Source organism: Sturnus vulgaris, chromosome 1, assembly GCF_052056855.1.
Source record: "Sturnus vulgaris isolate bStuVul1 chromosome 1, bStuVul1.hap1, whole genome shotgun sequence".
In the NCBI taxonomy this organism is placed as follows: Eukaryota; Metazoa; Chordata; class Aves; order Passeriformes; family Sturnidae; genus Sturnus; species Sturnus vulgaris.
In genome coordinates, this window is record NC_142243.1 from 66,611,325 (window position 1) to 66,638,775 (window position 27,451).

At 39.3% G+C, this 27,451-nt stretch overlaps 3 protein-coding genes across 7 annotated transcripts in view; 1 reads left to right on the plus strand and 2 right to left on the minus strand.

Annotated features, from left to right (window-relative positions):
• CDKAL1 (CDKAL1 threonylcarbamoyladenosine tRNA methylthiotransferase) overlaps positions 1–17,010 on the minus strand; it is a 375,055-nt gene extending 358,045 nt beyond the window's left edge. Inside the window, exons 1-5 of one of the 4 annotated variants that reach the window (XM_088168728.1) lie at positions 16,922–16,953; positions 15,952–16,067; positions 15,170–15,207; positions 13,403–13,569; positions 10,417–10,529 (exon numbers count right to left, since the gene is read on the minus strand). In XM_088168728.1, the coding sequence (XP_088024854.1) occupies positions 10,417–10,529; positions 13,403–13,569 (280 nt within the window). In that variant the 5' untranslated portion in view covers positions 15,170–15,207; positions 15,952–16,067; positions 16,922–16,953. Of the gene's footprint in view, positions 1–10,416; positions 10,530–13,402; positions 13,570–15,169; positions 15,208–15,951; positions 16,068–16,921 lie in introns of all 4 variants that reach the window. The other 3 variants (XM_014877962.2, XM_088168720.1, XM_088168732.1) reach the window with 3 other exon arrangements.
• Positions 16,557–21,001, plus strand: LOC148225270 (uncharacterized). Its single transcript, XM_088168760.1, has 3 exons — positions 16,557–16,847; positions 18,184–18,273; positions 20,709–21,001. Exons 1-3 carry the CDS (start codon positions 16,557–16,559, stop codon positions 20,772–20,774), a joined length of 447 nt encoding a protein of 148 aa, XP_088024886.1. The 3' UTR covers positions 20,775–21,001.
• A 227-nt stretch (positions 21,002–21,228) lies between these two features.
• The window catches only part of E2F3 (E2F transcription factor 3), a 42,020-nt gene continuing 35,797 nt past the window's right edge, over positions 21,229–27,451 (minus strand). The window contains exons 5-7 of one of the 2 annotated variants that reach the window (XM_088168752.1): positions 26,690–26,802; positions 24,245–24,380; positions 21,229–23,540 (exon numbers count right to left, since the gene is read on the minus strand). In XM_088168752.1, coding sequence (XP_088024878.1) covers positions 23,275–23,540; positions 24,245–24,380; positions 26,690–26,802 — 515 coding nt within the window. In that variant the 3' untranslated portion in view covers positions 21,229–23,274. Of the gene's footprint in view, positions 23,541–24,244; positions 24,384–26,689; positions 26,803–27,451 lie in introns of both variants that reach the window. The other variant, XM_088168741.1, reaches the window with a different exon arrangement.

Here is a 27,451-nt window from a genome sequence, read left to right on the forward strand (position 1 = left end):
AGTAAAGAGAGGAACCACTGACAACACTGAAAAGCTGCACCTGTAAAAGAACTGGCAGTCACCTACAGAAAAAGACACTGTTTTTACTGTTCTGCTGTGTTTTTATTTGGAAAACCATGAACAGACTCAAAGACAATTCTGAATACCTAAGTTTTCTAACAAGCTATTTTTAACAAAAAGACACAAGTGTCATGGCAAAAGAGTTTGTGAAGAAAATTTCCTTCCTCTCATAAGTTTCCTGGAATTTGGGGTTTTATGAAAATCAAGACAAAAAATACCTTTAACAATCAGATTTTTCTCCTGTAACAGAAAATTCTGGTAGTGCTTTTCTTATTCTACTCTAGTGTTACAAAGAATATCTGGAACCATCAGCAACATATAAAGGTGACTTGTCTTACAACAGAACTTGTTAATTTTTTTACTTTCTAGTAAGACTTCCAAACCACATTCACTTGATATTCTCCTTCCATCACTATCAATTATCAGACTCAAACTTCTAGTTAAATAACTAGTGGATGCTCAAATTTACCATCATCTGATGGTCTACATCTTTAAATTCACAAAGGAAAATTAACATTTCCAATGGGAAGCCAATTTTTCAAAGCATGATAAAGACAAGCAGAAAAGTGGCAACCCATGAACAAACAACAGAATCTCAAAAGTCAACTATCACTTAGGGAATCAATTACAAACAAGCACACTTTTACCCTTAAAACCCAGCCAATAAAAGCTGAGGGTCCAAAATGCCTAATAAAATCCACAGTCAAGTGTTCTGTCTTCTATTAAATTGCAAGCCAAAAAAATCACATCTCTATAGACTAGTGTCTTGTACCAATCAACAGCAATTCAGTTTTGGCACAATTAACTCAAAGTCTATTTATAGTTGTCCAAGACAAAGTTCCTGCTTAGCTTCCTCCTGTAAGCAAAATCCAAAGCCAGGGATTTGAGATGAGACAAAAGCTAATGTCTTCTGCTTAAATAGCCTGTTCCTCAGCCCCAACACTTAATCTGCTAACTCCAACTGGTAGCACACAAAAGCTACAGGATCCACAGCAGCAAATTCAAGATTGATGGATGTGCCCATCCGTCCTGGCTAAGCATGAGTGTTGTAAAGACTGCACCAGCTCAGTCAGTTCAAGGTCCCCGTGGGTGCTTAAGCACGCCATGACAGCTATCCCACTTTCCCCATGGGGTTGCAAATAGCACAAAAATCACAAAAACTGGACAGGACGAGGTCTACGCTTCCTATGAACAGAAGAAATAGGTTATGACAATATAAAACATTCTAACACACAGTTTTATGACGCAATAAAATCATTTCTCTGCACATCCTGAGATGCAGAGCAGCCTTACCACTTCTCTCAGGGTGAGAGAGCTCACTATCTATCTAGTATTGCTGAGACCATTACTCAGTTCTGTGAGGAATAATTACTCAGTTTCTGTGAAACATTATGAGCCCGTGCACAACTCGCTTGATTTCAAATTAGGCTTTGGAGCACAGCAATGCTAGGAAAGAGCAGGACTGAATGGTTATTCCATGAACACCATAAGGAGGATACAGGTCACATGAGTGGGAGTCTGCTCCAGCTTTGCTTCAGATGGGACCACAAATGTCATTTCACTATCACAGAGCTCCTTCCCTGCTAACTGAAGGGCCTCTCGGGGCACAGTTCTACTGCCCCAAGAGGTACAAGGGACAGAATGTCCTTTGGCAATTTATCTCCGCTATTTCAAACATCATTCGCAACAAAAGATTTTACAAAACTAAATTTAAAACATTTAGATGGAAAAAGCAAGAAAATTATACAACTCAGAGGTTTCTGAAGATACACTCAAGAAAATGATATGCAGTCAACATGAACGAATTAAAATTTAAGTTAAGCACACAAAATACACAAGCTAAGTATGCATCTAGGCCTTACCCACAGTCAACCTAGGATGTTAATTCACATTAGGTGGCATTTTCCCCTCAAAAAACACATTAAATCACATCCTGTATATTGTTTAGAATTTGCCTGAACAAATGAAAAATTTAGTTTTGGAAACTTAGGACAGCACCATACTAGTGACAACAGTTACCAAATGCTAGCCCTAACAAGCTATTAGGCACCCAAACAATTAACTACTGATGTCCAACTTGAACATCGTCAGCCTTTACACTCACAGTTTTATTTATGCTGTAGTTATGCATTTCAACAAGTAGTGTTTGTCCACTAGTCCTTACAGTTTTTTTGTGTCTTGGTGAAATACACACAGTAAGACAGCGTACATAACATTATTAAAATTAGACAATTTTTTAATCATTCCTCAAAGAAAACAATATGTTGATCGTTATAAGCAAACTCCTCGAATAACGTTTCAAAGAGAAGTCTGTATATAAAAGTAACCCAGCCTACCCAGCCCAGCAAACATAAAGTAGAAAGTGCTTCCAAATGGAATAGCTCTTCAAAAAGGTGCATTTATACAATTACACTGCATGAATCTCAAATCCCTAGCAGACTCTCTAGAAGGGAAACTGAGACCAACACATAACTGAAAAGTGGCAACTCTCGAGACAAAACAGAAGTACAAAACACAGACCTACATAATCAACAGCAAAGTTGCCAACTAAACCGGCCTGAGATGAGAATGACAGCAAATGACTTAACTGGAAGCAGGTTTAGGCAAACGCAGAGGTGCCTGATGCTGCAGGCGCCTCCCTTGCAAAGCTGCGAGCGCAGCGGGCTGGAAGGCGCGGAGCCCGCCCGGCACTCCTTAGCCACTGCTGCCCCCTCTCGGCCGCTCCCGGCACGGCACCCACAGTGCGCCTCACCTTCCAAACCTTCTCCAGCTGAAAAAAACCCTATTTCACTCGCTACCTTATCCCAACTGTGTGTGTGCGTGAACACCGTATAAACATTCTTTGAGAGAGAAACCAGAACGCTAATATCCAAACTCGCACATACGGCTGAGCGGGCCTGGGGAGACACAGAGCTTCATCATTAAAATAAAATTTAAAAAGGCATAAATTAGAAGATGAGCTAAGACAGCAGCAGACACACTCCAGGGATGGGATGGGAACTGAGGACATAAAAAATTGCTACGTTTCATTACTTGTTCACTCAGTGACAGGACCTGTTTTAACACCTGAGAGCCATAGAATAACTTACCAGGAGGCTTACATGAACATAACCAAAGCCAGCCATGAAGAAGGAAAAAAAATTACACTGATAGTCCTTTTCTCTCTCTCTTTTTTTCCTCCTGTCTTTATTTGCTCCTATCGATGAGGAAAAGCACCATAACCAATTTGTGTCTATTATCTGTTTTAGTGCATTTCTACTGTCTCCAGCCAGCCTCCATAATCACACAGCAGCCCTGTCTCTCAGTATGCCCTCAGGCCTAACAGAGGGAGAACAGAGACTAACGTTCTGTATTTGGAGACACAGAGCAGTTCGAGTTGTGCTACATTCAAAATTCTTAAAAGCAACAAGCCAGAAAGCAACTCACCCAGGCTTGCCTTGCTCCCCAGAGTAACTTAGAGCAATTCACATATGGAGGTATCCAAACTGCAACTGACAAAAAAGCATTCCCAAAATATATTATAAGCATCTTAATGAAAAGCTGTGACCATGGCAAGTTCAGAGAACTCTGCCCTCATTGGCAGCTAAACTTCATCCTTTCTAGTAAATGAAACTGTAGTCAAACTGAAACAAGAGCCTGCAGTGAACATTAACCCTCTACCACTGTTCCCATCATCCAGGGTAACAAGCACGTCCTTTTCAAGTGCTCCTACAAAAATATAATCCTGCTCCTACCTCTGAGAGTAGGTCAAAGAAATCTCTTCAGGTTATAAAAAAGTAGTCTGTTCTCCCATTAGCTTTTATAAATCTACTATGAATTTTCTTTAAGCATGAAGAACTGTGAGACATGTGAAACTAATGTCTCTGTAGAACACCTACAAACCTCCTCATCATCTGGGTGTTTATGCTGAACTCACTTCGTCACTGCTATTTATGCTTCATTTGTTAATTGCTTAACCATCTACTACAGGGACATATTCCACATAGGAGGATGGATGTTACCAGGAGCTGAAATTTACCTTTCATGGTTCAATCCTTTTCAAATTAATTTTTCTGGATTACATGAAATTCAGCATTGCCAGAACTAAACTCCATTGCACAACCACCAGAGCGTGCAGCCAATGCTCTGTCACTAGGATTAACCCTAAACATGTCGTGCATGCTTTATTTGCCTATATGAGTTCTCTAAAGGTGTCTCTGAAGATAGTGTACACGTAGGATTTATTAGGTTCTTCAGTGTGCTTCTAACTTTCAGTTGCCTGCCCTGTGATTGTGAAATAAAAACACTGCAAGTAAAAAAGAAACAAAAACAAACAAACAAAAAGCCACTCACAGATGAACAGACGATTTTAAAGAGGATAAAGAAAAACAGTACATGCTTGTCATATCAAGTGCTAATGGCAGTGATGCCATTATGAGGAGAAAACAGACTCCAGCTCTTATCTAGTTCCTCCATAAACAAGGGAAACATTTCCCAGTTTGAGAACTCGGAGCTCTGTCCTGTAACGGAGACAACATCCTCAAAGCTGGACTCCTCACTTAACAGAAAGTTGCCCAACAGGAATAAGCTGATCCTGAGGAAGTCGAGGTAGGAAAACCTCACCGCAAAGAGGTCGTATATCTTGCTCTGTGCTCTAAGTCAGAAGTGATAAGTAACAGAAGTCTAGCCACACACGGGTTAGGAAGTTTTACAGGGAACACTGGAACAGTAATACATAGCTGCCAAAACCACAATTATACGTTAGTTTACAGAGACTTAGGCAACATGCAGTGCTGCAGATGAGTCACAGCACGATGCTCTATGAACTCTACCCTGCAAGAAACCATCCCAACAATATTCACTCACTGTCCCACAGGACACTTCTGGATGCACTGGGTATATCTATTCCTTCCAAAGAACTGTGAAATCTTGATCTTCTACAGTTGTGCAACTCCATCTGCTACATCCCATAAGCCTCACCTGCTTTCTTCCCCGCTATGTCCCATTTCACCGTCTCTCCTCAACCTCTTCACCATCTCACCGTAAGTTAAAAAAAAAAAAAAGTTTTTAAAACCACAAAAGGTTTTAAAAAGAAGAAAACCTCCACCCCCATATCCGAAGTATTCCCATACTAACTGCGTGTCAGAGCATACTTTTCAAGCCTGAACACCAAGAATTAGCACACAAAACAAACTTATTTGCAGGAATTCTGATCTTCTAACAGCAGGAATCTGCATTGCTGGAACTCTAAGGCAATTATCTCAAGACAACAGCTACAGAAATAAGTTACTTTACTGCCTCACTCAGTATCAAAATCCAAAATCTTTTACATCCAGTCAGTCTGAAAAAGAAATCTGTGGCAGAACAGGTATGCCAGTAAGGTTATGAAACAACACCAAAATCATACCAGGCAGTGACTCTACAAGTTATAGACAATGGGGGAATTCTTCAGCAAGAGTACAAAACACCAGAATTTACACCTCTGTTTACTTCTCTCCATTGCTCAGCTGCTTCAGAGTTTCATGACTGCAGTGTTGTAGAGAAAACAGAAACACCTCATCAACAGGGGGGTATTTTGCATATTTAAGCACACACCCTGCATCCTCGAGAAAGGATTGTAAATTATCTTTTTTTTTCTAAATTGGCATTGCACTCACAACCATTTGAAATGTACAAGTCCAAACACAAGGACTAACCTTCTCTGACAGATAAGGCACTTAATGAGCAGCTAATAAAGATTTGTCTTTTAGCTTAATAAAGAATACTAAAAATACCTCACAATGAGGATGGCTCACCCCAAAATTTACTCAGCAGTCACTGCCATTTTACATGATACTTATGAAGGAACAGGTGAGTATTATCAGCAGGGTGGAGAGCAAAAAATGGAAAGACCAACGGCTGATTCTGAGCAACTAAAAGCATACACTGGAAACCAGCAGAGATCTTAGTCAAAATACTTCATCAACCACTGCAGGCTGCAGAGAGCTTATTTTAATAATACAGTAACCCATTAAAGAGATCTCTACTTTAAAACAATAAAATAAATCAAAATCTAGTATTAAAATTTTATTGTGTAGTACAAAAGTACTTTTAAAACAACACTTAAAACAAAGGACTTTTGATTTGAAGTGATTCACAACCCATGAATCAATACCTGTGCAGTCTTAGCAATTTTCTTTATTTTGCACTTGGATGAATAAAACTCATGCTGCAGCATGCTTTGCTGCGTCTGTATGGGGATGGCCAAAGTCTACAAAAGCATGGCTTATGCAACACAATGAACACGAGACAATGCCTTGGAACGCTGAAGTCCACTTTAGATTGTAGCACCTCATCTGCTTTTCAACAAGGAGACTCTTTCCTTTTACACCTGTCTTCTTTTCAACATGAGGTCTTAAGGAGATCATTTTTTCTTCCTTGTCTTCTTCCTTCTTTCTTCTATTCAAATGTGTTGTTTAAGCAGATGGGAAGTCTTAATGATACCTCAGTTATATCCACTGGTAAGCAAAACTGACAAGTGTTTAGAAAATTAACAAGTAGAAGAGGCAAAAAACTCCAGATAATTTCTTTAACATGATTTCAAAATATTATTTGATATTTGCTTTAGAGAAATACATAAATTCTCTGCACAGGGAGTTACAGAGCTGTAAGACATATAACTTGCACTATAAACACTAAGATTCAATAAGAATTGGCAAGTCTCACTGATACGAATCCCGCCAACTAAACACAATAATGGAGCCCCACACAGCAACTTTCCATCCAACATTTACAGAAGAAATTTCTGAGACAATGAATAGGATGTCTGAACTAATTTTAGATTAGTCTAAAACTGCACAGGTAAAGCTAAAGGTCTGTAACATAACCCAGTTTCTAAGTGCTACATCAAAGCCAAACCCACTGAATTAGCAGAAACAACTCTTGTTTGTAGAATCCCTTGCTAGAGGAGGAATATGTTGTGTGCCAGCATTTACTTCTAAAATCCACAAAAGTGTAGTGCAGATAAACTGTGACTGGTTTAGCCTCACTGAATGTCTAATAAGAGTTTTTCCTTCATCTTCATAAAAGAAAAAGTTACTGTTCATGTTTCTGATATTTCTAAGTTACTAGCAATGCCTTTCCTGCCCCCAGCATGTTTTACAATGGCTAAGGAGGGAATGCTTTGGACCTGAACAGCCCTTAGCCAGAAGCAATCTGTAGGAAATAACAAGCATACTGTCTTGATTCATCAAAATGCATTCAAAGCTGGGCCAAAACCCATTAATTCCACAGAACTAGAAACATACAGATGTCAACAAATGTGAATACAACTACCAACTTCAGAAATCAAAGCACTCAATGTCTGACTATACATGTGCAGTTCCATTTCTTCAGAAAAAAAGTGCAGCTACATGGCAAACATACTGAACTCTCTTCCCAAACAAAAATCTTGCTCACAATATTAGAAAGCTCCCAGCTCGCCCACTTCCTGTTTTTCACAGCAGGCATTACTCGTCTGTACCATGAGAGTTTCTTCCTCCAGGGTGTATCTCACAGGGAGCACTCCAGCAGGTCTGCAGGCATGTCTAAACTATACAGCAAGTCATGCTGCCAAGAAACCAAAACCAGTTTTAGAACCAGTAAAGCCACCATCAGCTACACCGTTTCAGAATATGAACGAGTACCCATGGTACAGCCCTACACTGATAGCAGCTGGTCTACACATTTCTCTGTGGCTCATGCTCACAAAGGAGCTTTGTCTTCCCACAGGATGGTGTGCAAGATTTGTTCAGAATGCTGCCCACCTTCACACTGTAAAAGCAGACACAAAAATAGGTTCAGTTCTACTGCTGGTTTCCCTTTGCCTATTTTTAAACTGATGCAGTCCCTGATTTTTAATCACCACTGCTGTTATTGCAGTATCTGTATATTGCTGATTCACACGCTGGTCTCTCCCTAGACAGAGACAATCTTTGCTGTGAAAAGCACAGCCCTCAGATTTCACCTTTGGATACAGACACTCCTGGAAGCAACAAAGGGTGCTTGTACAGAAAGAACACTTTTGAAACATGTGAAAAGCAAGGAGGACATTATATCCATGCTCAGTTTCAGGTAAGTCAACTTGTAAGGCAGGTTGCATTGTTACAACTTCCAGTTAGCAACAGGAGTCTGTCTGAGGCTGCTTTTCTTCCTTCTGTGTTTTTTTCCGATCTTGCAATTAGACAGAAGACACTAGAAACGGTGCTTGACTCCTTCATAATGGAGCAATAACTGCAAGTAAAGTTCACATCAAGCTCACATCTTATTTTCTAAAGCCAGAACTTTATTCCAGAATCTGTTTAGTAAGTGTTGTCTCAAAAGCTTAGGAAGATGTAGGAAATAAATTAAACACTTTTCTTTAAGTAATAGCTATCCAAGACACTGTGACAACAGATAATCTTTCATCTTAGTGAGTATTTCTATCTTTTCCCCAAGATTATAATAGTTTTACATAAAACTAACAAATTCTAACAACACAGGGATTGATCTACAAAATAGCTCATGCAAAAGATTTTCTTCTTATTTTTTGCATACCATAAACAGTATTAAGTTTAATTTCAAGAAATGTTTGATATTTGGATCATGTTAAGCAACAGTAACTATTACTGAGTAGCTGCTTTACTGTAATGGACAAAGATTAAATCCCTATTTGACATTCTCTCTGAACTTCCCAGATGACTTAATATAAAAAAAAGTCAAACATGCCTTCTTCAAGAATAAGATTGACGAGAACTACTTAATTCCAAAAAGAAGAAACTACACTGCATAACTTATGCCTATCACCTAGCATTGAGGCTTTTTTGTTTTTACATTTAATGCATGTACATACATTAACATAAACTAAATCAAGACTTAGATTTCATAATGACTAGAAACTATAGGTCAATTTCACGTACAACTGCCAAAATTACTCTGGGACTCCTCTCCCAGCAATTAAAACTTTTATTAGGTTCTTAGTTCTCTGTTTCAGATTCTAGATGTAGACTTATTTCTATTCTATTGTTATATACAGTAATTTTCTAAAAGGATAAAGTATCAAAAATTTAAGGTAGTTCCTTCCTTCACGGCACGTTCCTACATCTCTCCCAGTAAAATTCTAAAATCACAGAACAGCCATCTGAATCTTGACAAGCCAAAACTTCTGGAATAATATGCATTAGAACAGCTAAGATAAAGAGGAATTAAAGAAAGCCATAACGAGAACATATTTGCAATCTTATACAAACAGCTGCCACAAATAAAGTTTTTTGGACCAGCACTCCACTTGTCTGTGGAAAGGACATACCTACTCCAGTGTTGTACTACTAATTTAATAATCACCTGGGTTCCCTAAAATAATTCAGCACTTGAATAATTCAATGTCTTATTTCTACATAAGAAAGATCACCAGCAATCAAGGAAAATGAGATGCAACTCTTTAATGGTATCATGATATGTTCAAGAAAAGAAACAGCCATTCTGTGAAATCAGTATTGTTTTTAGAAAAATGTCAGCACAGACAACTTTGTAGTCTTTCCGTACATAAGTTTAGGTGCAAGACACACCTGAACTTCATTAGTTAATAAAATATAAGTTTCTATTTTGACTGGTCAAAAGCGACACAAAAGTATTCAGATCAAAAGCGACACAAAAGTATTCAGATAATACTTTTCTATTGAAATATGGTATTGTTTTGTAAAATTCCGTGTGTACAAACTTTTCAACTTTTTTGTCAGCATATTTTGCTTTAAGGAGATGAAATAACCAACACAACCACAAGTCTGGGGGTATTTTTAGGACTGGGGAGGCAGAACAAGATGATGGGGAGATTTTTAATGTACTTAGAAGGGAGGGAGAAATAGCATTCTCAGCTCTTTGGAACCTACAAAGTACAATCCTGTATCATCCCACCTCCATCATACTGATAATCTCTCCTGAAACAAAAGATCATTTACCTGGAGTAGACCACCTCTGCTGCAGTGCAAACACACACATCACCAAGTGAAAACACACTGCCTCTCTTCCTCTTCCCCTTGGGTTCAACCAATTACAGTTAAAAAACAAGAATTAATATATTTTCCATCTACACTTATGAAAATTCTCAATTCAGTTTAGCAAGTAAAATGTCCAGAAAAGGCACTGAATTACATCTACCTGACATCTGCCCTGTCAAGAAAATCTAACCACTCTGAAAGCACTCATCCTGTAATCATTCTGTTTAATGCCAGGAAAACACTTTACCTCATCACCTTCAGATCAGAAAGGGATCAGAAGGGGATTTTTAAAAGCATAATTAAGACTGAAAAACATTTGATGACAGCTTGACAGCTCTGAACATTCACCCCAGAAAATCTGAATTACAGGCTCTCATACTGTTACCTGTAATTTTGTATCCATATGCAGCCAGCTGTCCAGCCATGTATTCACCATCCGAATTATTGTGAGAACATCCCCATGTACGAATCCAGATTTTCTGAACACCAGGAATAACGCTATCAAGTAAAAACGAATGAGAAATGAAAGTTAAATGATAAACAAGCTTCCCTTCTAAGCCCACTAAAGTGACTGAATGAACTGTAATTCTTCAAACATAAAATTAGCAACACAAACAGTAACAACTCCAAAACAGATGAGGAAAAACAGTAATTATGTGATTTTAGTGTAATGGGTATTAGGTCTTGCTGGGATAGAGTAACAAAAACCCATATAGGGCCGTGTTTTGCATTTGTGACTGTAACAGTGCTAACACACCAGTGTTTTTCAGCTGTCATTAAATAGGGCTTGCTTGTTTCCCACTGTGCTCCATCCCACCACAAGCAGGCTGCAGATGGATGACAGGTTGGGAGGAACATGAACAGAATAGCTGACCAACAGGATAATTAATTCCAGATGACGTCATGTTCAGCAATAAAAGCTGCGGGTTTGGTCTTTCCAAAATAACCATTGTTCTGAGACTGGCTGGGTACCAGTCTGCTTGTGGGAGGTGGCAAATGGCTGCTTTTGCATCACTTGGGGTTTCTCCCTGCTCCTTCCTTCACTTTATCTGTCTTCATCTCAACCCACAAGTTTTCTCACTTTTACTCTTCCAGTTCTGTCCCTTGTGGTAGAGTCAATCCACCACAACTAGCAAGAAAAGAGTTTCAGCATGGAGAAAGTGCAGGAGCTGTAGGATAACAACAGATTCAGTACGTTGCAGTTATGTTAAAGCAACAACAAAAACCCCAACACAAATAAACACACACACAAAATCCCAAACTTGAACTCCCCAACTTTCTCAAAATTATTCTATCATGTAACAAGTAACCTTCAAGTGACAGCATTGAAATTAGGCCACCAGCAAACAAACTGCAACCTTTCGATATTACAGCTTGCATTGACTGTAGTTCCATCCACACAAGCCAGCTCTATAAATTAACTTGATGGCCACCAGCCACACGAACAGCAGAAAGTCCCCATGCCAACCTTTCCGGGCTACAGAAGTAGCATGGTAGACATGCAGTGTGGAGCTAGCACATACAAGGCTCCAAAAACCAACAAAAAGTTCTGTAAGAAGCTCTCATTGAAATTCCTGGGATAACTGCCAATGAGCTAAAGATGCCAGTACAAGAACACCACACATCCTGGAACACAATACTGCACCGTGCCTACAGCTCTTTTTTTTCCCCTCCCCCTCCACGCTTCTTTTTCAGCAGACACTTCCCCTAGCTAAAAATAGAAATTTGTTGATGGAACATTAATGATCATTAACTGTAAACACAGGGTATTTAGACTTCCTGCTGTCTAAACAACACATGTTCAATGCGCTTTCTTGGGTACAAAACACTAAAACACAGCCTGCTAGAGAATATATAGTACCTGAAGGCTTTGGAACATGAAGTACTTGGTGTGAAGTACCTACAGAGCACCAGTTCAGCTGTCCATACATTCCTGGCAGACTGGGGCCAATGCACTTTTAGGGGCATGCAGCTAAAGATGTGTTGTTATGTTTACAAAATCTCTTTTGAATGCCAGTGAAAACACAGAATTTTATTTCTCCACACGAAATTAAACTTCTATACACAATTTATTTTCATCTTTATCATTTAGTGAAATTTTATCCGCCAACTTGAAACTAATGTGTGGGAAAAAAAAAAGAAAAAAGCCCAGATCTCAGACCTGCAGTAGAAACTATAATCAATAACTGAGTTCAATGAATTCCACTGCAGCAGAAAGTTTATTCTGTTCTTATGGAAATCACAAGCAAGAAACATGCAAAGATGCATTTCATGCTTATTGAATACTATTTCCACTGAAATAAAACAGCAAGATCAAAAGAAGTTTCACCATGTCGCTTGCAGGATGTACACACAAGAAGTACACCCTTTGCAAATCCCAGGATGCAGAAAACAGGTTAAAAGACAGAAGTAAGGATGATGTACCTTTGTGAAAGGACACTGGGCCAGAGAATAAACAGTTCAGCATACTGAGCATGCACAAGTCCCTAGGCCCTGACAGGATGCACCCACAAGAGAGACAGAGACGTACTGGAGACAGTCCAACAAAGGGCCATAAAGATCACGAAGGGACTGGAACATGCCTCCATAACAGAAATGGCTCAGAGTGCCGGGACTGTTTTGCCTGGAGAAGGCTCAGGATGATCTCATCAAGTATATAAATACCTGAAGGGAGAGTGCAAAGAAGGCAGAGCCAGGATTTTTTTCAGTGGTGCCCAGTGACAGGACCACAGGCAACAGTCACAAGCTGAAACATGGGAGGTTCCCTCTGAGCATCAGGAAACACCTTTTTCACTCTAAGAATGACCAACGACTGGCACAGGTTACTTGGAGAGATTACAGAATCTCCATCTCCTGGAGATACCCAAAAACTATGTAGTCAGTCCTGCCAATTGGCTCTTGGTGGCAGTGCTCAAGCAGTGGGTTTGGAAAAGATGACCTTCCAACCCCAACCCTTCTGCTATTCTCAGGATTTTGTTCCTATTTCTCATTTCAGATGTTAAAAGGCTACTCCAGTACTGCATTTTGAAGAGCTCAGATTGTATTTAGGTAATTAAGACTAAACAGACAATTTTTCAGAAACCTTTTACAACTAAAAGCATAACAGAAGCCATTTTTCCAGTCTGATTATTCTACTCATCAACATCTCAGCGACAACTGATTTCTACAGAAAATCTTTTGAGGAAAAGAATTTTGCTTAGGATTTATTATGTATTCTCTCTACATTCCATAAGGACTATTTTACTCATTTTTATCTTGTACACAGATTTTACATTAAGACGTAACACGAACTTCCACCTTGTTTTTATAACGTGACAGGCACATACGAGAAAGAAGAAAAGCAACAACACGGGGTCATAGTAAGACTTTACCTGTCACTTGGGGGCTCATCATCTGTCTGAACGTTTTTTTGGGAGTTGCGTTTTCTCACTTTGGGAAAAACATTCTTCCTCACAAACTGCCGCTCGTGAGGCTTCAAATCTTCTGCTGACACAATGTCTTCAATATCCTCGAGCACTGACTCACAGGCAGCAGGCATCTTCAAGAAGTGTTGGAGAAGATTGGCATTAGGAAAGCATCTGAATACAAAACCAAGACCTCCTATCTACTGCACATTTCTCATAAAGAAAAGTCAGATATATCTCTAAGCGTATGTGCAATATATCACACGTACGAAGGATATTGAGCATACAAAAACAATCCACTATCAGAGACATTTCCAGAGTGCCCTCTTCCCCCAATACCTCAAACGCAGGCAGGGAGAAAGTCACAAACCATACAGATTCTTAAGGGCTTATTTATAAATCATCTTGTCATCTCCTAATTCAAAACCACTTCATCTCCTCTGACACTACACATCCAAGATATAGGTATTTTTAATCATGTCAGCATCATAATAAAATAGTGAGCTCATGTTACATGATGAATGTACTTCCACTCACATCACAGAAGTATGAAAGACGCAGAATCCAAGTGACTGCATCAGAGGCCATTCTGGCTCTCTTGTTTGTGTGTGGACACTATCCAAATATGTTTCCATAATCCTTTTCAAAACAAACAGAACTATTCCTAGAATTCCTGATACCACAGGCCTTTCATCTGAATTAGTTCATTCACTGGGACAGTAAAACAAAAATTTCTGTTTTCGGGTACAGAATGCTAAACAACTATACCTAACTAATAAAAAATAAATATACTACAATCTGGCTAGAATAATATATTAAAAGATTGCTAATATCGAACTATATATTCCACAAGAAATGAAATATATACGCATATATATCTGCCGGCAGATATAAAAATTCAGATTCGTTTTCAGGAATCAAAAAAAAGCCATTTGCTGGAAAAGTCTGTAAAAAGAGTTACTGCATTAATTACACACCACACTGTGCTGTAACTCCTAATCAGAAGAAAGTCTGAAGTACCACTGGAAACACAGGTGTTTTACATAAACCAACAGTTTACTAAGGAAATCATACAAGGGTGTTTCACAGTTTACAGGGAAAATACAACACTTTCCTAACTGACAATGAAAAACAAAACAAACAGAAAAAGGCTTTAATTTCTTCAAAATTATACTTCAGGAACCAAAGATTTGCTACTGGCAGAAAAACACTTCCAGATGTTGCACACGAATTATTGAAGAACATAAGAAGTTAAACGCCCATGCATTTTCCCAGCCTGTGTCCTTCAGTCAACCTTGCAGAATATACTTGAGAATAAAACTTCATGTAAGCTGAACCATCAAACATCTACATTTAACTTAAAAAGGAACAGAATGATGTCACAAAGAGGATCCACCTTCCCTAGCTCCTTAGACAGTTAGCATTGTTTTAAATAAAATCAGAGGATCTATAGAGCAAATTTTGCAGCAAAAGGTGAATATAAATATTTGTGAAAAGTCTAGCAATAAAGAATATGAGGGAAGGGTGACATCTCATACACTAATTTATACAACTGAGAATATGTACAAATAGGTAAAGTTATAAATCAATACATGGAACGGAATAAAAAGTTTTTACTTGTTTTATTTTCTCTCTTACAGAAAAATATCCAATGGGGTAGCTGGAAAAATAAATAAGCTTAGCTTATTTCAGTGACCCATGGAAGAAAGAATACAGCCAAACTAAAACTCCTACCTTTTTAAGTAAGGTCTAAATCCTCTTGGACAGTAAACCTGGTGGGTGGGGGGGAAGGAGGAGGAAAAGGAAAAAAGATATGGCATGAACAAGCAGAACTAGCAGAAAGAAAACCATGAATTCATGTTCTTGTCCAACAAGCACTCATCCTCCCTTTACAGAAATACATTCCTTGCTCAGTTTGACCTCACGTGAACCAGGTAAACACTGCTTGCTGGCTGGCTGGCAAGGTGGAAGAGTTCCCACGTTTTCCCTGTCTCCTGTGCAGGGGCACTGTTCTTTTTATCCTTCTTCTATAGAATCTCTTTTTTTTCAAAGTCAGATGTATTTAAGTTATCTCAGACTTCCTCCAGATTCTGTCTTGAATCAGTTTAAAATTTTGAATAAAAGAAGGGAGAAAGATGAACAGTAAATTTTAGTTCAAGTCATTCACTTTTTTTTTTTTAATTAAAACACTGTGAAGTTATTTTAAAACAGATTACTTGATATCTGCACTAGTTCCATATGCATGCATGAGATCTCCTTCATAAGGAGAAAAAATATAAAGACAGATTCCTGCAGCTATTCTGGTAGATTGACCGAAATAAGAAGCAATAACAAAATTAGAAGTTAATGTATTCTTCTCATACAGTCAAGCTGCACCTACAGAACTCTAAACTTTTCTTTTACAAAATGTTAGTAAGCAAATAAAAAACTAGAGTTGTTTCAACATCTTGTCACAAACAAAACTTCCCTTGTGCCAGTCTGGTTTGGTCACCCCTCCTCAGTCTCCTCGCACATACCAATGAAGGACTTCCATGCAGGTGGAAGAGGATCGCTCTTTTCAGCTATTTACCAACAGGTGTCTCCAGTACAGCCCCGGGATTTTATCCTCGGCCTCACACAGAGCAGAAAAAAACTGCAGCGTTAATAGACAGTGAAACCGAGTTTAAAGTATACATATACGTGTGTGTTTCTATATATGTGTACGTATCACAGAACTGGAATCGGTAGCGTTGGGACGGAACCTCCAGAGATCATCCAGCCCTGCCAAGCAGGAGCAGGTTATAAGGGAATATGTCCAGAGAATAGGTTTTGAATGTCTCCAGAGAGGGAGACGCCACAACCTCCCTGGGCAGCGTGTTCAGTGTTCTGCCACCCTCAATGTACGGCTCTTCTTCTTGTTAAAGTGAAACTTCCTGCGTTTTAATTAGTGGCCTCTGCTCCTCGTCCTGTCACTGGGCACCTGAAGAGTCTGGCAGTCACATCTGCGATATTTATACGCATTAATGAGACCCTCTCTCATATTCTGTTCTCCAGACTAAACAGACCCAGTTCCCCCAGTCTCTCCTCATATACATAAGCATGTAAACAATACATACAGATATATATATATATATATATATATATGAGCGCACACAGAAGCAGGCCCAAAGGCGAAGGGCAGCCGGGCCGCCGCCAGGACCACGCACATCCCAGAGTCCGGCTGGGCTCGGCCCCCCTACCCGGCTTCCAGCCTGCTGAGGGTACCCCATCCCCGAGCTGCATCCCGGCCGCCGACCCCTCCGGAGATTCCCGCCAGGACGTTCGTCTCCTCCTCCCGACGTTAACGCGGAGCCCCGGGAAGGCCCCACATGGGACGGGAACATCGCGCAGGCAGGAGAAGGAGAACTCGGCCAGACCGCCACAGCCAGGCAGGGTAGGAAAGGACGTGACGGGAAAGGAGGGAAGCGGAGGGAAGGGAAAGGGACCGAGGCCCACCCCGACACTCACCCGCGCTCACCCGGGCTCCGCCATCGCGCCCCGCCCCGAGGCCCCGCGCGCGCAGCGGCGCCAGGACGGCGGCCGGCAGAGGCCATAACAGCGCGGCGGCACCGTTTGCGCCTCTGAGAGTGCGGTGTCACGGAGCCTTGGAGACTGCCTTCGTTTTAATCGGAAAATCCCAATCCCAGCAATACCTATCCAGTTAAAGCGCTTGCAATGCTGATGTATCTGATCCAAATAGATGATGAGCTACTCAATCCTCTTCTGGCCGCAACGCGCTTTCTTTATTACTATTTTTCATCGTTAATTTCCTCAAAATACAGTGCTAGTAGCAACTTTGCTGAACAGTGTAAACGATATTGGTTAAAATATTTAGTATGAGACAGCTGAACTTCCTGGCACTGTTTTCCTCCAAACTTTCCTGATTGATATTTAGTAGAACATCAGTATGGTTATTGGATGGCTGAAGCTAAAGCTCTGAGCAGATTTAGTGTGCAGTGTCCTTGGAGATCAAAGGGTTGTAGAGAGTGAGCATATTGTTATTGCTTTGGCTTTAATATACACAGTTAACCTAAAACGATTATTTATATTGAATCTTTAATATATTCTCTTTTGAGGTAGTCAGCTCTGAAATGTAAAAGTCACCATTTCCTGTAGTTGCATTTCAAACATTAGGTTTCCCTCTTTAGGAGAAGCCTTTGGAATCAGTTTATTCTTTAAAAAGCAGATTATAGTCTCCCTGGAACTGGAAGGAAAGTGAATGAAAACTCTGGGTATATTCCATAATAGGTCTGTTGGTCCACTCACAGATAAAATGTGGCAACTTCTAATTATGAATATCATCTCTCTCTCCTTTTTCTTACAAACTCGTGCTTATTTTATATAATGCTTATCTGACAATGCTCACAGGAAGAAACAAAAGGTGGGGGGGGGGGAAAGAAAACGTGAACAAAGAAACAGGAGAGATTTAAAGAAGAGAACTGGGACAGAAAGAAATAAGCACTTCACTTAAATCAGTCTTTAAGAACAAATCATCCTGAGCAGGACTGAGCGCTATTAATATCACCCTGGTCTCATGATAGAGTCATTGTTACAGTTGAAGATATATTTGCCTTCCTGTTTGGTCTTTGTTTAAGCACACAAGTACTTTCCAGAGATGCTCTCAACGAGGCACTGTGTGATGTGTCATTTGTTACCTTTGTGGCATTTTTAGCCCAGGAGAGAATGGAGGAAAATATTTCAAAATGGGTGACCATGTTGATGTATTTCAGACCTCCTCCTTTGGAGTAAGAAATCCTTACTGGGTCGGTAGTAATGGCATCTATATCCCCAATCTGCATTTTAACTTCTCCCTGATAAAGGTTAGCGATTCTTTTCCTTTTTTATTCTCAGTTTCCCATGTTCAAAGTATTTCACATGCAGTCCTTGAATTCATCTTCTCTGTTCTGGGAGCACTGCACTGCAGTCCCTCACAGCTGTCCCCACCAGCCAAGTGTTTCTGCTTTGGTAAAACCCAGCTGGGCACACACCAGTGCTAGCTTACACCTGACTAAAAGAGCAAAGCACAGCCTGCAAGACTCAACCAAAAATCTCCAAATGGCCAACACCGACAAGCACTACCCATTAAGGGGAGGCAGTGATCTCCAAGAGCAGCTCCCAGGCAGAAATAACCCACGAGTCCCATACCTAGTGACATAAATAGGCCACACTGATCAGTTCCAGCATGATCCGGCAGAGCCTTTACTTTGTCCCGCTGCCAAGAATTCATGGTATCAGCAGCCCTTGTGCCAGCACAGCCCCGTTGTAGCTAGGATGTAGCCACAATTTGGAAGGCTCTCTCAGTGCTTTGGAAGCTGACAAACCTAAACTGCCCTGTAGCACCTTCATAGTAACAAATGAACCTGCTGGCAGACAGCAGGGAGAGAAGGGAGCAGATAATTCCCTACCACCTCCTGGTCACAGGAAGAGAGTTTATCCATATCTGCCTGGGAAAACTGCTTTGTACGTGCCAGTGGCTGGGAGTGCACCTTCCAGGGCTGTCCTTCTCTGGGCTGGCAGCATACATGCTCCATGTTCCTTGGGTGTCCAAAGAAGAGCTTTAGATTACATCCTTTCCAAGTTGCCTGCAGACCCTATTTCCTACTCTTCGAGGCTGGTAGAGTCAAAGACACCAGCCTCGGGCTGGGTTACCAACTGAACTCATAGGTTTTGCAGGAGTAGGTAGTTGGAAAAATACAAAAACTACTGGGAAAATAAAATCCAAATCTCACTTTCAGGTCCTGGTTACTAGAAGATACATCCTTAGTGGGTTTAGAGCATTTTAACGAAAACACTTAGAGGGAAGGAAAACAGCCAGGGAGGTGAGGGCTCAATTTTTATATGGCAACCTTATTGTCTTATAAATAACATCAATTCTGTGTGGAAATGGGCAGCAAGGTATTCAGAAAAGAATGAGGAGTCCTAAAAGAGATACGAGAAATTAGATCTTTTTTTCCCTATTCTTGAAATTTAGGAGAATCTGGCTGGTCATTTGTGAGCAGCATTCAGCACCACTCAGAACTGGTAATAACCCATTTTTTCCTGTTATATATGACACTTTCTTCCTGTCAAGTTTTAGAAAGAAAATAGTGGGTAAAGAAACTCCCAGACTTAACAAAGGCCAAGCATTCTTCTGATCATTTCTTACCTGTAGAGTAATATCCAGGCAGATCTTACTTCAGCAAGAAAAGCGGAATGGGGAGATGAATTCTACTTGTTTATGCTTTGGTTAGTACCACTCCACTGACTTTGCTATACAGGCTCATGGTTCACTTAGTGTTGGGAATTGTTGGCTGCAGGAGCTCTAAGGGTGTCGTTCATTAAGTGTGTTTCAAACGGGGCAAAAAAAGACACATAGTAAATTTGGTGCTTTGAAACATATAGCTGTTTCATGCTACAGAATGTACCTCACATATCTTTCATTCTTTCTACAACAAAAATGTTCATGTCTGCATCAAGACCAAGGTGCAATTTATTCTTTCAGGTATAAGTCAAAAGGAATATAGGGACTGTTTCTTGTCACTTGTAGGTGGATGAGTTCTTACTGTAGGTTCAAGAGTGTGAACCTCCCTTTTTTTTAAAACTCCTTTCCCGTGTGTAAAGCAATAACTAGTTGCCTATCATTCAGGCCGTGTTGACAGATTTTTCCAAAACCTTTTCCATCTGCTGGCAGCCAAGGAATGTAGCACATACAGGCCCCAATAAAACCCCCCTGGAACTAACACTTGTACACTGAATAATGTTGAGGTACACCATGCTAGCCCAGAAGAGCAGGAATAAGTATTTTAACTGGCTGATTTTTTTATCCTGCACCTCAGCACATCCCAAATTTGTAAAGCAGATACAGAAAGCAGAGGGAAGGAGGGGAGAAATGCCATGAAAACTAGTTATCAGTACTGCTACTGATTCTAAGGGCAAATAAAAAAGTGCTTATGGCAACTGGAGGACAGAAAAACTGAGAACAGGCCAGGGAGGTACAGCAGATATTTATTACCCCATCTGTTTCGAAGAGAGACCAGAGAACACAGCCATCTATACCTCCTTTATTATTTATTAAGAATATAGAGAGGACCTTTGTAATCTTCCTTTCAGTACTGCTGCGTGCAATGTTTGAATATGTACAGGTGCACAGAGAAAGTAATAGCCTTCTCCTAGTGTGCAGGAAGTTGACAAGACACAAATGACTTGCTCAGAGGCACAACATTTAAGGAATCAACCATATTACTGTGATTTTATTATCTTGACTTTTTTTTTGCAGTTGATGTATGGCCGTGCATTTAAAAAGGTGCAGCACCAACACCAGAAAAGAAGTACAAGTTCGTAAATATAGGTCTGGCACAAGGGACTGTTGGAAGTGACTCAAGAAAACACAACTTCTTTTCAAAGCTACTATAAGGAAACTTCTGGAGAATTCTCAGTAGGCAGGTTAAGTAGATCCTCAACAACTGCTTTCATGTGATTTAATCCTACAGTAACACCATTTCTATGAAGTTTTCAAGGTGTATGTTCCTAATTCATGAGAGGAGAGGGAATAAATAAAAATAAACTTTTATTATCTGGATCACCTGCTGTGTGTCTCAACACGTGTCTTTTATTCTTGTTTCACTCTGGCTTAAAAAAACCCACTGAACTTATTGTTGGCGTCATACAAAAAAGAAGATTGAAACTATCTGGTATCAAATGAGTGTTTGCACTAATAACGAAAACAGTAACAGGTTTTAAGAAACAGTATGACAGGCACCAAGAGTAAGAAAAATTTAAATAGCTGTATACAAATCTAAAGTCTTTAAAAAATTTCATTTTTATTGATTCATTACCATACAAAATTTATTCAAATTACATCCATTTGAAGTGGTAAGATCACAGCTAGAGAACATGTCACCCTTTAATAAATCTATTTACAAAACTCACCATAAAAGCTTTTTTGTTGGTTTTTTTCCTTTTTTTACAGTATTTTACAGAGGTTTGTTTTGTTTGTTTTTTTTTAAACTAGCATACAATGCAAAGCTAAATTAGATTAGTATTTTGCCCACACACACTGGGACAAGTGTTTAATTTGTACAAAAAAAAGATGGTCTGCGTTAGTCTTCATTTTCTCTTCCCTCGCAAAAGTGCCCCTTTGTCTTACAAATCTTCATGCTCACACAACTTTTACTTTCCTCATCCACAAGACAAAAACTTTAAATACTACAATTTTATTTACAGATCCACATCTAAAAAAACTCTTAAAAAATTACAAACCAGCTAGAAAATATTCTGGCAGTGTTTACAAATTAATTCTATTGTACAAAACTGCTAGATAACTAAAGTGTGAGTTGAGAACATATATCAAATTAAATACAACTGCTGAATGATCTATGCAAACATTTGTACATATAAACACACACTTAACACTGTTTAACAGTTCTTTATGTGTTGCCCTTTATACATTTGTTATATTCCAAAACCCACACAGTCATACAGTTTCCTTATTAGTACTGTGACTTCTTGCCTTTTCGTGTGTGAGCTTTCATAGCAGCAACTCAATGGTACCAGAAAACCTGCATACGTAATATTCTACTACAGTACAAATAGTACTAATTTTCTGAGTTATGTCAGATAGCACAACAGTAATGCAAACAAAAAGATTATATGGGCATCATCTAATCAACATTACATTAATTTAGCCCAGAACATGGCAAAATATTTTACACTCAAGAAAAAAAAAATTATTTAAGACTTCTTAGAATTCCTCTGACGTTCAAAAAATAAATATTGGTACTATACTATACTAGCAAAGATCTTCAAAAAATAAATGCAATTCAGTTGATGTGGTACTTACAGTTATGTACTTTGGAAAAGAATTAGTTCCATTTTGCTGGCGAAGAGAATTATAAAAAGCTGTAAGCAGAGGAAGCTAACCCACTGAGATAAATATGATATATCGAACAAACAAAGCTTGGCATAAGTGTTTTCCATAGAGGGAAAAACCCACAGTGCATCTCTAGTAGGCACTTAACATGAAGCCCCACTTAGTACCACAAAAATTCTTGTACCAGTTCTAATGCACACTGGGGGCAGTAAAATTGAACTGTGCATCTTCGTTCTAGTTTAAAAAAAAAACAACCAACAAAAACTACTTTCTCACACACACACGCACACACACACAAGCATTTTTAAAAATCTGCGATTACTACGAGAAGTGGCAGAACTTTATACTTTTCAATATCTGCAATATACACTACATTTACAGTGTATTTTCTTTTCATTAAAAGCTTTTAAGGACATAAGTATTTGACCTCATAATGAGACATATACACAGCTCAAAATGAGCATTATGACAGCAATTTAAACATTCCCACAAGTAGCTGAAGAATCCCATTCCACTCTTTTGCATTACTTCATATTTACGTTCACTGCATGTACAATCCATGTTGTGACACTCAAAAGACATGCATTCTCTGCAGAAGGCACGACCTGAAATACTATTACAAAATTGTTATTTAGGACTAAAGCAGTTCGTGGAGCCCTTCTCCGTAAGCCCACTTGTCACGGTAAGCAGAGACTTGGGGGAGTGTGGAGACAAAACATCTACGGTCACCTGCTTGCACCTGCTGACTCGCAAGGCACTGGAGCTCGGGGTCAAGGAGAAGGCTCTGCTGTAAAAGCCTTCCATTGTTTCTTATCGGATTATAGGGAGCATTCAATTGAAATATCAGCACTGTTCAGGAGCCTAGTTTATTTAATAATGCTATTTTATGGTAAGTAGAGGAAAACTCTCAATGACGGCAGGTTTTTTGATTCCATTAAAAACATAGTTTAGATAGGGACAGAACTTAAGACAATCAGCTGTATATAAATTCATCCATCAGTGAAGGAAGTTTCTCTAAATCGTAAGCATCAAAGAGGTCACTGATGCCTTCTTCATCCCCAAGGCTCAGCAAATAATCTTCCTGAAGCAGAGGAGGCAGCAAATTCACAAATGGTCCTTCAAAGTTTGAGGGAATTTGGTCCTCGGTCTGCTGTAGAAGGTTGGCTGGAGAAGCCAATGGAGAGATTGTTGCCATATTTACTGAGCAGTCACCTTGTCCTGAGTTAGCAGAAGCCACTTCTGTGACAGAAGGAGAGAAAAAAAAAAAAGATGCCACATTTAATCTCAGTAGAAATATCAGACACAGATCAAAGTAACCACTGCATAATGGGACTTTCATAAAGCATCATTTCAACAATAAAAAATGGCCTCCATATAATTTCTAGCTTGTTTTTGATATGTTACAAAGGGCTTCTCAAAAATGATCACATTGCTGTCATCTCTGACTTTTCTATTAAAAAACTTATCTTACAAGATTTAAACAACTACAGGGGGAAGTAAATCAAACATAGTGAGGTGCTCATTTTTCAGTGGAGCTCACAGTCAAAACGGAGAATTTTCTAGGTACCAGATGTCATCAGTGAAGCAATGTAGCTTCACATATACCCTTACACAGAGATTTCTGCATCTTGTGTTGAGATGGATCTTTTCTGCTACTGTCTTATTTGAAAACTTAAAAGGAACAAAATTGTTCCTTTCTTCAGTATTACATACACTTCGGTTACATATGATATGCAAATAGGAAAGTTACTTTAAACAAATGATGCAAAGGAAAACTTATTTTCGACTACAAAAACCAGAAATACATAGTAAACGATACCTTAGCTTTTCATTTCTTAGAAAAATAAAGCCGAAGAAAAAGAGCTGGAAATCCAAAGTCCAAACTGAAACCTTGAATGTGAGCTTGAAGAAAGGTAATTATTATTGCAAAGAAATAATTTTACCTTTGGAAATGGTTTTGGAAATATTTCCATTGTGGTCCTGACTATAAGTTTTCATTGGACTGAGGGCATCGTTTTCTTCTGGGCACAGATAAACTTCAATAGGTCCTTGAGTACTAGATAAATGTATCAATGCACTCTGCTAACAAAACAAACATCAGAATGGCATTACACCAATGAACACAACAGAATATTGATGATACTGAGTAAATTCTTACTATGTTGTGAGTGTTTGAGTACAGTTTACCAACCAAAAGAACCAAGCCTTTTTTTTTTTTTTTTCAAGATGTGAAAGGTTGGCTGATGTATCTCGCAGACCAGAACACACAAACTTTTCCCACTGTAGTGCACGTATCTCAAAAATCCCACCGTTTTGCATGCCATATGATAAGGAGGGAGGCATGAAGGATTAAACTCCAAACATTTTCTTATAACCACAATAGCCTGGAGCATTCTGATGGAATGGAACTGTGGGATGCAAGTCACAGGTTTTATTATTATTCATAACAATAACATTGGATGCATTTGTGTAAATGTTTCTGCTTTTAAAAGATGCCAAAACATCTTTCCCACTCTCACAAAAGCCTTCAGCACATACCCAACAGAACTCAAGTATCTAAATGTAAGTTCACCTATTTATCAGGCAACATTTTCAAATAACAACAAAACCCCAAACCAGATGCCTTTTTCTTCAACCAAACTACTTATGTAAGTCCTTCTGCCCCCTCAAGGCAGAGATTTTGATGGTGCTTCTGAATAGGAACTGCTAATTTGTTGTAAGAAGTTACCTTTTTCTTAACTGTCACACACTGGTGCAATACACCAACAGGACCCAGGCACAGAAAACCTGCAAAGCTGCTCTTTGCATTATGACAGAAAATCAGAAATTACTCTGGTTATAAATAAACCTCCTGCTGCTGTACTGCATCAACAATTTTGTAAAAAGCATGAATATAGGCATTAGGTACCTCTTTGCAGACTTGTTTAAAATACTTCCTTTTGTGCCCTTTGACAAAATGTTCCTCTTATTATTTGGGTTCTGACAGTTATGTAACATAACAGGCAGCATTTACAAATACAGAGAACAGCAACTGAATAGGGGTTTGCCAGGGAAGAGAAAACAGTTAAGAATACTTAGGGCAATGCTACAGATAATTAGAAAAAAAAGGAGATGGGAAGAGCAGGAATTGAAGAAGGAAGGTACTATTGAGTGACTGAGGTATGCAAAAACAGAACACTGAAATGTAATTGCATATGACAGAAAGAAATAGGACCTTACTGCCTGAAGCTGAAAATTAAATAAAGTGGATATAGAGGATAAGGGAGGTCTCAGCACTAATTTTAATGATTGTGTGCATCTCTCTCTGCCTGCCTGATTTTGCTGAATTAAAAATCAAAGCATAATGCCCAGGGGAAAGAAACAGGAAAGCAAACAACAATAACAGTATATATTTATGAATACTGATAAAAGACACCCTTTTCTCATTGCAGCAAAATGACTTATTCTTCCTGCCAAAACCTGCAACAGGGTTCAAAGGGGAAAGTGAGGACAAAGGCAAAGAAAAGAAAAAAACGGATGAAGACCATAATGGGTATAAGCAAGTGAAGAATAATCTTAGGGGGGGAAAAAAGTGACAAGGAATCCAGAGTCTGTTCCTGCCCACAGGGCAGCAGGTATGGCTGAGCTCACTGGCACTCACTGAGTGTAGGGATGAAGGAGTAATGCCCAGGTATGAACAAAACATTAGCAGTGTTTGTGGGGTTAGCCCCATCTCTACTTGCTCCTGGAGTGAATGAATTAGGTACATTTTTTGAATCTCTAAACCAGTGGTTCCTGTCAATTATTCCCATTTGCCCAACATACTCGGGTCTCTCTTCACAAGTGGGAATTAAAGTAAGTGCCAATGAAGCAAAGATGATGATGAAAGAAGGAAGGACAAGAACGTGCTCTAGGAGTACTAGAAGTAAAACACGAATTTCTACAATAACTGTAATAACTTCAGAAAAGAAATTCCCACATGAAGACATGTTTCAATAGATTAGGATATCAGTTGTATGAGTCATCAAGATGCTAAAGGCGTTGAGTTAATGGATAACTAAAATAACAAAGCTGAATTTCTTGTGAAAGATTCTATGTTGTTACAAACCAAAGAAATTTCAATTGTCCAGAAAGAGTTTTTCTTAAGATAAAGCATGGCAAAAGAAAGTGTCTGTAAAGAGTGTGGATTATTCTGAAGCAATCTGAAAGTGAGTGAAAAGGAACAAATAATGATTGTTCTGTGTAAATTGATTTTTAAAGCTTCCCCTTCCTCTTCTACAGAAACATCGCTAAAATTTGTAAGAATATAAGACTGTATACCTGCACACATATGACAGTAAGGCTCAGGAAATGCTGCATCTGTAGAAAAATTAACTATAACCTGGCAGAAAATGCCAGGTTCTCCTTACCTCCACTGGGTCAGGCACTTCAAGTCTTGTTTCTGGAGGAGCTTTCACAACTATAACAGTTTGGTCTTTAAGGCCACTAATTTTTCGAATATCTTGATACGTCACATAAGCTAATGTAATCACTGTTAAGGAATTTTCCATCCCAGGTTACAATACACTCAGACTATTAAAAGAGGCTGAAGTCTTTGAATTATTTTTCCATTTTCTCATGCAACATAGCTCTTAGCCCAAGGTTTTCTGTTCTCTACAGTGTGATTGCCACAAAGCCCTGTGAGAACTTTCCTTTGATGTAACAGCTGGGGCCACTACTCAACGAACAAAAGGGATTCTCTGTGCTGAGTGCTTCCCTCCTCCTCTATATGCGGGAAACTACATAAACTACAGTTCAACAACCTGAAATTACTCACAGACTCCATGAAGCAAAAATGTTCATGCACTTGCTATCAAAATGCAGAGAGCTGAAAAATCACTGAAAACGTGTACAGGAATTTATAGATGCATGCTATAGAAATGCATACATAGTATCATTGAATTGTTTGAGCTGGAAAGGACCTTAAAAGATCATTTAGTTCCAACCCCTCTGCCATGGGCAGGGACAGCTTTCACTAGACCAGGTTGCCCAGACCCCCATCCAACCTGGCCTGGAGCAATTCCAGGGATGGGGCATCCACAGCTTCTCTTGGCAACTCGTCCCAGTGCCCCACCACCCTTACCATAAAGAATTTCTGTCTAATATTTCATCTAAACCTACTTTCTTTCACA